The 13,079-nt window shown below is 54.9% G+C and overlaps 1 protein-coding gene across 4 annotated transcripts; it reads right to left on the reverse strand.

The window, feature by feature from the left end:
• Nucleotides 1–1,479: 1,479 nt before the first annotated feature.
• DNAJB2 (DnaJ heat shock protein family (Hsp40) member B2) lies at nucleotides 1,480–8,765 on the reverse strand. 4 transcript variants are annotated; one of them, XR_004036154.2, is made up of 10 exons: nucleotides 8,578–8,765; nucleotides 8,178–8,278; nucleotides 7,423–7,532; nucleotides 6,312–6,365; nucleotides 5,991–6,113; nucleotides 5,152–5,223; nucleotides 4,818–4,920; nucleotides 4,558–4,628; nucleotides 2,602–3,712; nucleotides 1,480–2,392 (listed from the first exon to the last, which is right to left on the reverse strand). XR_004036154.2 is itself a non-coding variant. In XM_030841829.2 (10 exons), exons 2-10 carry the CDS (start codon nucleotides 8,240–8,242, stop codon nucleotides 2,382–2,384), a joined length of 837 nt encoding a protein of 278 aa, XP_030697689.1. In that variant the 5' UTR covers nucleotides 8,243–8,278; nucleotides 8,578–8,759; the 3' UTR covers nucleotides 1,480–2,381. The 4 variants fall into 4 exon arrangements, 1 of the variants encoding a protein (XP_030697689.1); XR_004036132.2 differs by having other exon boundaries at nucleotides 5,152–5,244; nucleotides 8,578–8,764; XR_009564547.1 differs by having other exon boundaries at nucleotides 5,152–5,244; nucleotides 8,648–8,755.
• Between the last annotated feature and the right edge of the window lie 4,314 nt (nucleotides 8,766–13,079).

A 13,079-nucleotide genomic window follows, 5' to 3' on the forward strand; every position in this document is an offset into this window, starting at 1 on the left:
CACCCATTAACTTGTTTAATCTTCAGGACACGCTACCAATTATTAGCCCCATCTTACAGACGAAGAGACTGCGGCACAGAACTTGCCCGAGGTACCACAGCTAGTTAAGTGGTGGAGTTAGGATTCGAACGCAGGCACGCTTGACCTCTTTGCCGCCGGTCCTCTCAGTTCTTGGGCGGCTGCTTCATGTCCTTCGGCCTCAGGAATAATGTACGTCGAGCAGGATTGAGGTTAGGACTAAACGAGGTGATGCAGGCAAAGTGCTCGCCACACCTTAAGCAAAAGTAGCTAAACTCTGATAGGACTCGCAGACCAGGCCTATGAGATGTGACAACAGCCATTCACCTGGGGGCAAGGGGCACTTTCTCCCCCCTCCCCCATAGCGTTCCACGCTGTATGGCCCCAGGGGAGCCCTCATCTGCATGTCATGAGATGTCCTTGTCAAAGATGGTAGACGTAGAAATGAGGCAAGAGAGCCTTGGGCATGGAGGTACTCAGGAGTTAGGGCCACCTAACCTTGCCAGGGTTCAGACCCGTCACATGAAAAATGGGCGAGTACCACCCGTGCTGCGCAGGGAGCGAAGGGACCAGTGAGTGGACCACGGGCCCTTCACCCTTCACCTGTGCTCTGCTGAGGTTCAGCACCACTGGTGTTTCATCTCAAAGGCCGGAAGTGGGCAGAACAGCCATTTTACCAGCAGATTCTCTCTCTCTCAAGATAGAGGCTTGAAAGTCCTCTTTCAGGGCAGGCTGCTTCCTTGCTTTGAGAAAAATACAATATAGACCCTTTGGCCACTGAAGATGAAGCCAAGTGCTCATCCCGGAATGGAAGAGAGCATTGGTGGGGAGCCACACCTCCCTGCTTGACAATAGAAAGGTGCTTGTCAAAGGTGCCTGGGAGGGCATCTCTGCAGGTATCTGGAGAGAGAAGCGGGAGAGGTACCTGGCTTTCTCCTCCCTGGGGCCCTGATGAGTTTGGGGCCTGGACCCTGGGTGGGGTGGACGTGTGCCACTCCACATGGAGAGAGGCAGGCCTCTGACACTGCCCACTGGCCTTAAGCTAAGGAGACCTGTGGAGGGGCCTCAGTCTCTGGGCCTTGGGAGGTTTTTACAGGTTTTTCACCACGTGTTCCCGGCTTTCTGTTGGCCCCATGCTTTCAGTCAAGTCATTACTCAGTCTGGTCCTAGCTGTGCCGCAGAGTATTGGGTGGTGGGACCCTGCGTAAGGGGAACAGCAGCTACCTGGGGAGAGCCAGCTGTGGGGCCCCAAGAAGTGAGGGCAGAAGAATGTGCATTTCATGGACTTCTACAGCATACTTAGCGAGGGCCACCTGGTCAAAGAGGGGACTTCTGCTGTCAGCTGGGAAAGCTTGCAACCTCTGGATGCCTGGGCAATAAAGGGAGGTGTGTCACCCACTGGTCCCCCAGGGTTCCCCACCCCGAGAAGGGAAGCACAGGGAACACGGCACACCACCAAACTCTCGAAACTCAGCTTTATTGAGTTCCAGTGGCTCCCTCTTGGTCTGAGCTCAGCCCCGCTGGCTTTGATAGGTCTCTGAGACTCAACGGTCCAGGGTCTGGCAACACCCCGGCTCCACCACTCCCCTCCCCAGCCACCAGGCTCCCCAGGGAGGGAGGAGGAGAGGCAGCTTCTGTGGTGTTGGAGAGAAAGAATGGGCAGCGGGGTCAGAGGCCGAAGAAGCCATACAAGCAGCAACATGCCCAGAGCACCCATCACACACCAATTCCAGCCGTACACCCGCCCCCCCCCCCACCACCACTGAGAGGGCTAGCTTCCAAGCTCCCACGCCTGTCAGCCTTCTGAGACCACGCCCTGCTTAGCCGATCAGCCGTGGCTCATTCTCAGACCCCGGGACTGCCCGCAGGAAAAGAGCCTCTCCGAGATGCCACAGGGCCTTGATGGGTACACTCTAACCCTGGCGCTAGCAAGAGGTGTCAGGGGAAACAAAGCTCAGACCATTACCCCATCATCCACATTCTTGCCACCCCTGCCAGGGACAAATCAAAGGACACGATCGCCCCATCTCACAGTGAGTTAACAAGCCGACCAGGGCTGGAACTACATGTCCCAAGATGCACAGCTCTGTAACTGTGCACCACTTCTCCCAAGCATGATCTAACAGAAAGGAGGCATTGTGCGTTGCATTCTGGGACTTGTAGTCCCCAAGAGACAGCACCAAACACCCAGGGAAGCGTTTACAGGCTAAGACTACTTCCCACCCAGCCCCCACCCACCACCCAGGCCCGGCTCTACGCTCAGCATGGGCGAGGGAGAGGAATGGAGGGTCCCCTCCCAGTGCACAGGGTTGGGCGCTGTCCTGTTGGAACTGTGCTGCCATTCTGGGTCCCGGACATCCAGCTCAGAACACATCTGGGGAGAGAGCAGGGGCGGGGTGACAGGAGAGAGGGTCAGCAGCAAGCCGTGGAGGACGGAGCTGAGCATGCAGCCCTGGGCTAGCCCTGTGGCCTCTCCCTGAGCCCTGATGCATGGTGCAGGAGGATGGGATATGGTCCCCTCCTAAGCCTCCCTCCTGGGGCAACCTGGCCTTAACCCCCCTCTCCAGGATTAGCCGGCCTCACCTCTGGCTAGTCCCAAGGCCTGGGGCAGGCTGAGGCAGCAAGAGGAAGGGAGGAGGAGTAGGCTCCGGTTCCGAATCTGGACGGCCGAGAGGCTCCCGCCCCACCCAGCTAGCCTCCCCGGAAGACCTTATGGCCCTACTGGCCACAGAATCTTCCTCGCCACAAAGAGGCCTTCTGGGGGAAGCAAGAAGGGAGTCCCAGCCAGACGGCAGTGAAAGCAAGCGTTGCGGCCCACGGGGAATTGCAGAGAGAAGAGTGCGAGGGAGAAGCAGCACCAGGAGGGAAGCAACAGAGACGTCAGAGCTCAACACTGCGCAGAAACCAGGGTGGGGTTGTCTGCAGCCGGATAAGGAGAGCCGTGTCTGCCGACTCTGGCTCAGAGAACCTCAGGCCAAGTCCTCCTTCCTTAACATCATCGGCAACACAGGTGGCAGAAGACCTGGGCACGAAAGGCCTGACCCAAGCCACTAATGCCCCTTTAAACTCCCTGTCTAATAAGAATAAGTGAATCCTGGCTCCTCAGGCCCTCCCACTGCCCTGACACCCCCCACCCTGGGCTTTGCCAGGGACCTATCAGCCGTGGGCTGAGCACAGCAAATCCTGACTCCACGCTGGAGGGTGTAGGGGGGTGGACCTGGGAGGGAGCATGGAGGTGGAGAGGGGCTCCTGCAACTCAGGCCACGCCCCTCTCTGCTCTCCTGACAGTGAACAGGACCCCTGGCCCCCTGAATCGGGTGGGTTGGGCCTAGTGATCAGAGGATGAGGCAGCGAGAGGCCTTCTCCTCCGGAGATGGGCTGGGTTTGGCTGTGTCACCCCTTGCACCCTCATGGGTCTCCCCCATGCCTGGGTCGTGGTTCTGGGCCTTGGGCTGCCCCTGCCGTCGACGCTGTGCCCCCCGCCCACCTGCTGGTTTCTTCCCAGCTGCCTCCATCTCTGACAGGCTGTAGGCCATGGCAAGCTGCAGGTCCTCGTCATCCTCAGAGAGGTCACTGTCAGGGGGTCGCGACACAGGGGTCTGCCGGACCTGTGTGGCCCCTGATCTGGAGGTGACAGACTGTTGCTGCTCGCGACGGCTCAGCTCCAAGCCCAGTGCCAGGTCATCCGGGATACCTGTGGGAGTAACAGCCACCATGAGCCAGGCTCTGATCCAGGCTGCAGGAATCCGGCCTCACGCAGCAGCCACTCTGACCACTTACAGCCCCTCCTCTGGAACTGGTGTGTGCATTTTGGCACCTAGCGTAGTGGTTATGAGCATGGCCAGGCATTCGGCTCCAGCAGGTATGAGCTGTCTCCTTTGGCAAGTTACTCAACCTCCCTAAGCCTCCCTTTCCTCATCTATAAGATGGGAATGACGTGAGTGCCTGCATCGTCAAATTGTTCCAATGATTAAATAAGAGAGCCCATGAAGAGCCTTTAGCACACAGAGCTCCCAGAGTCGGCGGGCATAAAAGGGTAGTCATGGTGACCATCCTGTACTGCGTGGCAGCGTCGTGGGAAGAAGAGTTCAGCTCCAGGAGCCCTGTGTCCTGAGTTTCATTCCTGGCTTTACCCTTTGCTAAGTAGGTCAAAGCCTTGGGCCTGGGGCTACTTGGGAGTTAGGGCCATTTAGCTGTGCTGAGGCTCAGTCTCCTCAAACGAAAAGTAGGGCGAATGCAAACTGCCCTGCTTTCCCCCGGGTGTTTTAAGAATACAAGGGATGTGGTATGTGCGCAAGTGCTTTAAAAATAGTCAAGTGCTCTGCAAACTCCAGGCACCCCACACATGATGACGGCGATTAGCTGGCCCTCTGAGGCTCCACAATTCTCTGTCCCAGCCCCCTTCCCCGGGATCACCATCTCCGACTCTGCCAGTCTGGCTTCCCTGCCCCAGGGGAGTTCAGAGAGGAGCAGTTAGGGGAAGGGGCTTTGGGGCCTGGGGCTTCCTGATCGGGATTGGGTGGCAGAGCCGCTCCTCACCATTGATTGTGACAGACTTCAGCTGCCCGTCCTCCTCTACTTCCACCCGCTCCTGCCCGTTCTCCATGATCCTGGGGGAGACAGCACGGTTCATTCGGTGGGCGTGCCCGAGTCCTGCGGGCGCCTGTCCAGGCTCCGGGACGTCGCAGTGGACAAGGCAGTCTGCGCTCTGCCCTCAGGGAGCTGCTCTCCAGTCGTCTGCGGCTCCGCTCCACCCCCACCCACCCCACACCCCGTATGGTCCCAGAAGGAGCCCTCACCTGCGCGTCGTGATGCGGCGTCCTTGGACAAAGGTGGTAGATGTAGAGACAGAGCGAAAAGCACCAGCCCCAGGACTGAAGGAGAAAGATGAGGAGGAGAAATCTGGCATTGGGACAAAGGAGGAGGAGGAGAAGGAGAAGAGGATGTTAGACAGAGGCTGTACCAGGCAGGCTGCACGCACAATGGACCAGGAACCTCTGTGGGGTCTCCCCGCAGAGCTGCCCAGAGGCAGGGTTCCAGAGACACAGAGAGAAGGCGTGGGAAGGTGACAAGCTGAGGCGAGGGGCTCCAGGACTCCAAACGCTTGCAAGCATGGGAAGGGACGGCACTTACCAGAGTGTCCAGGGAAGGAGGAAGAGAAGGTAAAGAAAGGGCCCGAGTGTCGGGCACTCCGGTTCTGAAGCTCTGAGAACGGGCCCAGGTCATCTGCAACAAGTAAGCAGATGAACCATCATCTGGTGAAAAGATCCCCCCACCCCTAGAATGTGTGAACCCTGCTCTGAAGTCTCGAAATATAAGCTGCTAAGCAACTGGGTACATTTCTGATTTTTTTTCTTTTTTGCTTGGACTGATTTATAAATTAAATTCCTTTTTAGTATTATTATATGAAAAAGTTCCCTGGTCAATTCTGGCCACTATGAAGAATAAAGGAAGGGGGGTGGGGAATAGCTCCTTCAGTTTTATGCAGATAAGCCTGGTGTGATGTCAGGCAGACACAGCTACAAGCCCCGGCTCCGCCATCTGCTGTGTGACTGTAAGCAAGTTATCTGAATGTGCCTCAGTTTTCTCATCTGTAAATGTGGATAAAATTATCTACCTCACAGGGTTCATTTAACCATTCAAAAAAGTGGTATCTGTTGTTGTTTGTAATGCCATTATTACTGTCCCATGATGCTCTGAGTCTTGCTTTCATGGCTGTCACTGTGGAGGTTTAACAATGAATTATTGTTATCATTTAATAAGGCGAGTCTGTGAAGTGTCACTATAGGGTCACGTGGGTTCTGGAATGTGTAAGGTTCTGTCCCAGAGCTCACTGGATCCACCCACACAAAATCTTCTGTCCGTGGAATTCTGCTTCCCTCTCAGCCTCCTGCCTAAGGGCCTCCCAGCTGATGGAGAGCAGGCCTGGAGGGAGAAGTCGAGCTTATCAGAGGCCGCCCGAGTCCACTCACCAAAGAGCTCTGCAAAAGGGTCACCACTCCCGAAGAACTCCCGGAAGACCTCCTCCGGGCTGCGGAAGGTGAAGGTGAAGCCAGGGCCGCCACTGCCAGCTTCTGCCCGACACGGGCCAGTACCTGAAGGAGAGGCAGGATGAGGAGGGGGCTTAGGGCGTGCACCCTGCCCTGAGCCAGGGGCCCCCTTAAGGCACAGAGACTCCAGGGAGACTCCAGGAGCCTCGAGAGCAGAGTGAGAGCAAGCCTCCACTGCAGGAATCTGCCCTCCCCCTTCCTCCCTGACCCACTTCCATCCCTGGGCGCCCCTGCTCCACCTACCTGCCCCAGTCAGCCCTTCCCGGCCATAGTGGTCGTAGATCTCACGCTTATGCTCTGGAAAGAGAGAACAGATCATTTCTCCCTCCCTCTGGGATGACGGCCTCCCCTTCCAGGCTAGGCCCCTCAGAGGACTGGCCAGAGACTGACAATTGGGGGGCAGCAGGTTGCAGAGGGGACCTGCGCTACAGGTTTTAGCAGCAGCTCAGCCCTTCACATAGGGGCCCCTTCTCATCTGTAAAATGGACACAATAACAGCACCGACCTCAGAGTTGCAAGGATTAAATAAGATAATCCACCTTGCACAGTGCCTGATACATAGTGCTTCATAAATGTTAGCTAATCATTGCTATGTTATTATTAATCAGGGCCTAGCCTAAATGTCACAGAGAGACCTTTCTTGACTACCTAAAACTGCTGCCTATTATTCCCTATTCCCTATCACATCACCCTGCTACGTTCCTTTGGAATAATCTCATCTATGCATTCACTTGCTTAATGTTGGCCTTCCCTGAACAGACTGTGATAAACCCATCAGGACTTGTAGGGCCTGCTCGTCCTCCATCGTTCCTCAGTACCCAACAAGGGCTGGGCACCATAAGCACTCAGTGAATATTTTTTGAATTAATGAATGAAAGGCCTGGACTCATATTCCTCGAGCAAGTTAATTCACCTCTCTCAGCCTCAGTTTCCTTGCCTGAAAAATGGGGGTGATAAATCCTGTCTCACAGGATGGCTGTGAGGACTCATGGAGATTACAACTACCAATGCCTGGCACAGAGGAGGCTCGGCACACCTTGGTTACCTGCCCTGCTTCCTTCCCCTTGTCAGGATCCATGCTGCAACTAGCAGACCCTGAGGAGCAGACACTGAGACAGGGGATCAGGGGAAGAATAAAAGGGTGCTTGACACACAGTAGGTGCTCCTCTGAATTGAAACAAACGAACAAAAAAATCCCAGAGTCCCTGTGGGAGGGGGGCACTTGAATGCCAGGTTGGAAAAGGCATGGAGGAGACTGGGGTGGTGGCAGCATGGCTTTGGGAAAGAGTGTGAGGGGGCATGAAGTGGCAGTGACAGGTGCTGCCCTGCCCTGACCCCTGACCCTGGTCCTTACTGTCCGACAGCACTTCATACGCCTCGGCCACCTCCTTGAACTTCTTCTCAGCAAACTCTTTATTATCTGGGTTCTTGTCTGGGTGCCACTGTAAAGCCTTCTTCCGATATCTGCAGGAAGTGGGTTCAGAGGGGAGGGTCAGGAGACAAACGCAGGCACTTCTCACTAGGGAACAGAACGACCCACTTCCTGTTAGCCCACCATAGCCCTTCCACCACTCAGATCCCGGTCCATGCCAGCTGCCAGGGCTGCCCCTGCAGCAATGTTTTAACGGAGTCCCCATCTCGCCCCTCTGCAGCCAGTGCTGGGACTATACACTTGTATTAGACATAAGGATGAGAAAGCCCCAGGCCTAACGCCTCCCTGGGGCTCGCTGGGGCTGGGGTTGCCAAGGACGTGGGTACATGTGGCCATGGGGGGGGAGGGGCACAGTGCTTGAGCATCTTTGCACTGCATCCCGAGACAGCCCACACCTAGAGGCGGGGGGTTGGCGTAGGAATAAAGGGAAAGGGAGGGGATGGCGGGGCTGTACTGGAAAAGAGCTCACACTGCACCTTCCAGCGGAGCTTCACGCTGTAGACTCTCTCCTACTCATCCAGGGGTCTCCTTCCTTCCTACAGGGGTCCCTCTCTGAGGGAGGCCCGCAATCCTCTCTAAGGACCTGGCTCTCTCAGCCCAGCCTCTGAAGGGCCCCAGGGTGGTGGAGCGGGGGGAGGGGGGTGAGTGGCTTTCTGGTGCACAGCGGAGGCACTTACGCCTTTTTGATGTCATCAGCGGACGCACTTCGCGGCACGTCTAGGATCTCGTAGTAGGATGCCATGGCAACTCGTCAGTCGTCAGGCGGGCCTCCTTGGGGCTACGGTAGAGAAGGTACAGTCAGGCGGAAAGAACCGAGAGCCCCTCCCCGGGGCTGGAGACCCCGGGGGCGGCGAGAGGCGCTCCCAGGGGGCCGCGGAGCCCGCTGGCTCTCCTCGCGGCGCCCGCTGGCTCTCCTCGCGGCCGGTGACTCGGCTCCCTCGGGCAGCCTTATCGGCCCTCGCAGGCCGGTGCCACGGGCTATCTCAGGGCCCAGGGCCGGGGCGCCCTATCGCGGCCCCCAAACGCCAGCAGTCCGGCCCAGGGCCCCCCAGCCTGACCGGGGCCCCCCGCCCGCACCTCCTCCGCCGGGAGTCCCTGGCCTCTTGGAGCGCCCCGCCCCTGCCCCCCGCCGGGAACCGTCTGGCACCGGCTGCCCGGCTCGCGGCTGCTGCGTAGGACGCGCCAGGCCCAGCTGTGTGCGCAAGCTTGCGTCAGCGGCACGGAAACTACTAGAGACCCAGAGGAGGCCGGCTCGGCCTGTCACCTTGGGGGGTGGAGGGGGGTGTGTGCTGCTGCAGGGGCTGCCGGGAGATGGAGGCGGAGCCGGCTATTTTGGGCTTGCACCAGGACAACGTCATCCCCAGATGGGACCTGGGAGACAGCGGCAGCCTCCATCGAAGAGTGACGCACTTGCCAACAAACAAGCCACCCAGCCCCTGGCCCCTCTGTGGCTTTCCTAGAGACAGGCTCGATGACCGAGGATTACTCATCCAGAGGAGATCACCACTTCAAGGGCTCACAGACTCCTCCTCTCTGGGCCTAAATCCTCCCCCTTCTTGAGATCCCTGCTCTAAGCCCCAGCCCTCAGAGGAGGCTGTCCGCCTTCCCTGAGTAGGTCACACCTGCCTCTCATAGCATCTCTTGGCAACCTTCCTCACACTGGTCAGGGCATTTATTTGTTTGATTATCTGATTGACAGTCACCTCCCCCACTAGGATGCAAACTCCACAGGGCAGAGATTATGTCTTTTTTCTCACTAGAGTATTCAGGACAGTAGTGCGGTTCAAAAATATCCATTGGATGATTAAATAATGCACAGATGGGAACATGTTCTTAACAATTTTGACACATTTGGGAGATTAATGGGATTAATGGGTGGTTAATGGGGAAATGGGGGGAAAAAAAGGAGAGGAAGTTCCCCAGATTCGAGGTTTTTCTTTCCAAACTGATCCTGAGTAGACCTCTTCCACCTTAGAGTGTTTTCTGGCTTCAGGCCTCATGGGAAAGTTAGAGAACCTTCTAGAACTGGCTCCCACTTGCTATCCAGGCCAATCCACAAGCATTAATTGAGCATCTTCTATGTTGTAAATGCTGCCAGGATGTAAAAAGAAGACTGCGGCCCAATCCCTACCTTCACAGAGCTCCAACTACCAGCCCATCAGTATAGACCACTGGGAAACCCCAAGGCTTTGGAAACAGACCTGGGTTTGCAACCTGGTACTACTGTGTGACAAGAAAACCTCTAAGGACTCAGTTTTTCCTCCCTAAATACAGGTAACGCCTAGGGCTGTTTGAAAGTCAAATGAGGTATGGTACATAGTAGGTCTTGGTACAAAGGTTCTCTGGCATCATGACTGGCCCAAGCAATACTGGTTATGTGTATCCAGAAGAATATTTTAGGCTGGGTGACCCAGAAGTGCTTCATCAAAGAGAAGGGCTTGAGCCAGACGTGAGAGAAGAGCCTGGTGTGCGTTTGTCCAGTTTTCCTGGCTGCTCACAGCCTGAGCCTCCTACCTACCTGCATCTGGCAAATGCCCATTGCGTAGGCTTTGATGGGAGCCAGGCCACTACCTGCCACAAAACCCGACACTTGCTCTCCCAGACTTCCTGGCTCCAAGGTGTAGGCAAAAGCTGGATGTTTTGCCAGTTGGAAGCTCCAACTGGGACTTGGAATCTGGAGCAAGTCACAGAGAAGCAGGGGCAGTTGAGAATTCATTTCTGCAGTGGTGGCAAGCAGAGCCAGCAGTGGCCTCTAGTGTCTGGAGGAGGAAATGTCAGCCTCGATGCCAGGGTGAGAGGAGGCCTCACTGCAGTGGGTGGAGGGGCCAGGGGCTTTTTAAGCAGGATGTCATGTGCCCTGACCTTGACTGTGGTGCTGGCTGCCCAACTTCCCTTGATGCCTACCTGTTTGCGGAAACTTGTTTGGCAGCCCTTGTATTGATTCTGTGTGCTACCCAGTGTCTCTCTAATTGTGTGTGTGTGTGTGTGTGTGTGTGTGTGTTGTATGTATATGCGTGTGTGTCGGGGGGTCCTTTTCTTTTTTTATTTTGCCAGAGTTAGTTCCTGCTGTTTCCTGACTGACCTTGGTATAAGAGGAAGGGATAGATTAGGTTAGGTCACTCCAAAATCTTCCAGATCTCTTTCTTTTTACTTCTCTTATCTCAACAGACATTTGTCTAGCACCCTACCATGTATGTGGTTTCATATTAAGAGTAGGAATACAGAGAGCTTTAAGTTTCAGTCCCTGTACTCAGGGAGATGAAAACCTCGTTGGGACACAGACAAATGACAGCCAAGGGAAATTATGTGGAACACATCTAGCAAGCAAAGGGTTAATTTCCTTTGTTCACAGGGAATTCCGACAAATGTATGAGAAAAGACAAACAATGCAGTTCTTTAAATGGGTGGAGGGCACAGACAAGACAGTTCACAGAAGAGAAAGTACTGGCTTTTAAATATGAAAAGATGCTCAGTATCATTCATAGCAAGAGAATCATAAAGGAAAGCTGCAGCGGAATACTTTCACTTCCTGGATGATTGACGAAGGTCAAAAAGTGTAATGTGTTGTATGGACACAGGCGGGCTCATACATTGGTAGTAGGAGGGGTGTTTGGATATAACTTCTAAAGAGAGCAGTATGAAGTATATATCAAAAATCAAGGTATATAGGGGCTTCCCTGGTGGTGCAGTGGTTGAGAGTCCGCCTGCCGATGCAGGGGACACGGGTTCGTGCCCCGGTCCGGGAAGATCCCACATGCCGCGGAGCGGCTAGGCCCTTGAGCCATGGCCGCTGAGCCTGCGCGTCCGGAGCCTGTGCTCCGCCACGGGAGAGGCCACAACAGTGATAGGCCCGTGTACCGCAAAAAAAAAAAAAAAATTAAAGGTTAAATTAAATTAAAAAAAAAATTAAAGGCCTTTGACCCAGTAATGCCAATTCTAATAATTTGTGGTTGTACATGTGTGCAAAGAAGCATGTACGAGGGTTGCAGCATTCTTTTCATAGCAAACGATTAAAAACAACCTAAATACTATATCATTAATAGCAGACTGGTTAAATAAGCAATGGTACAAGGTACTGTGGAATACTATATTGTCACCAAAAAGAACAAGGTATATCTATATATACTGATGTGCACCATCTTCTAGATTTATTGTTAAGTAAAAAAAACAAGATGCAGAGCAAAGCGTATTTAAATGCGTGTGTGCACACGTTAGTATATGCGTAGACGTCTGGAAGGGAGTACTAACCAAGAGTGAACAGTGGCGGCTGCCAAGAGGGGAACAAAGGAAGGGGACTTATTTTTGCTGTTTGTAAATCTCTTTGGTACCTGACAAGTACTGAAGCATGTGCACATAGTAACTGGTCAAATGTAATATTTTTACATCTAGCTGGGGAAATAGGATATCAGCAACAAGCTAAGTGCTATGGTACAAGGCAGTCCATGCCAAGTACTGAATGAGTGATAGAGACAGCCAGTAAGAGGGAGAATCTAGATGAGGCAGAGGTCTCCAGTGCTAGATGGGTTCTGGGTGACTGTGATCTAACCTGGAAAAAATGGCAACACTGAGGCCAGCAGGGGGAGGTGGCGTTCCGGAAGGAGGGAATGCAGCTTCGGAGGCAGGCATGCTCCTGACACATTAGAGGCGAGGGAGTAAATGTGCTGGGTGGAATCCAAGGTTGGGGCTCTGTCTCTTGTGTCTGCCTGCAAGAGGTAATTGTACCCTGGCTTTAGAAGCCGCAGGGATGACAGCATTCCCCTGCACTGAGGGAGTCCCCAGGAGCCAGGCTGGGTGGCGCTCCCAGCTGTCCCATGGAGATCTGGGTTGCCACCTCCCCACATCCACACCCAGTCCAACCTAGGCCTGCCAGGGCTTGCCTGCAGAGTTAGTAGCTGGGAGGCCTCACGGGGTCAGAGAAGAGGTGGCCATCCAGCTGCCCAGGGTGGGTTGGCTGGTACAGCCATCAGGAGGGGAGCCTGGCCACCTCTGTGGATACCCAGCCGTGTTGGGTGGTAAAGACCTTCCTCAGGGCCCTCCCTCCTGGCCTCTTCCAAACCCTTACCTCACCTATTGGATGTCAGTGGCAGAGGGCTTTTAGAGGACACTGACAACCCCAAGACGTGGCCCCAGAGACACCTCTGCCCTTGTTCAGCCCTGGAAGCTGGGTCCCTCCTCCGCCCCACATGCCCTCTACCACAGTGCCTGGGCACGGAAGTGTCAAGCATCACCCCCTCCCTGCCTTCAAGGCACCTGAGTCACTGTCTGGGCACTGCAGAGCTGGCAGGCCCTGAAGAGGTGGCGTCTGGAGAGGTGCCTGTGTCTGCTGAGGGCAGGAGGGGAGGACACCCTAGGAAGGGGAGGGCAGCAGCATAAGCTTTGGCCCAGGCTGACCTGGGTTTCAATCCCAACTCCTCCACTTACTAGCTGGGTAACCTTGTGCAAGTCACATGACTTCTCCAAGCCTCAGTCACCACATCTATAAAATGGGCATTCATCCAACAAGTCTATTTAACAAATTTGAGAATCTATGTGTCAGACAGCATTCTGGGTCCTGAGTGTAGAACAGGCCTTGTTCCCAT

The sequence above is a fragment of the Globicephala melas genome, chromosome 7 (genome assembly GCF_963455315.2).
Source record: "Globicephala melas chromosome 7, mGloMel1.2, whole genome shotgun sequence".
Lineage (NCBI taxonomy): Eukaryota > Metazoa > Chordata > Mammalia > Artiodactyla > Delphinidae > Globicephala > Globicephala melas.

Coding starts and splice junctions, on each gene's coding strand:
- DNAJB2 (XM_030841829.2), bottom strand. CDS start 8,242: ATGGCATCCTACTACGAGATCCTAGACGTGCCGCGAAGTGCGTCCGCT. Junction 5,245..5,990: donor CCCTTTTGCAGAGCTCTTTG/GTGAGTGGACTC, acceptor TACTTGTTGCAG/ATGACCTGGGCCCGTTCTCA. Junction 4,629..4,817: donor CGCCGCATCACGACGCGCAG/GTGAGGGCTCCT, acceptor TGTCTCCCCCAG/GATCATGGAGAACGGGCAGG.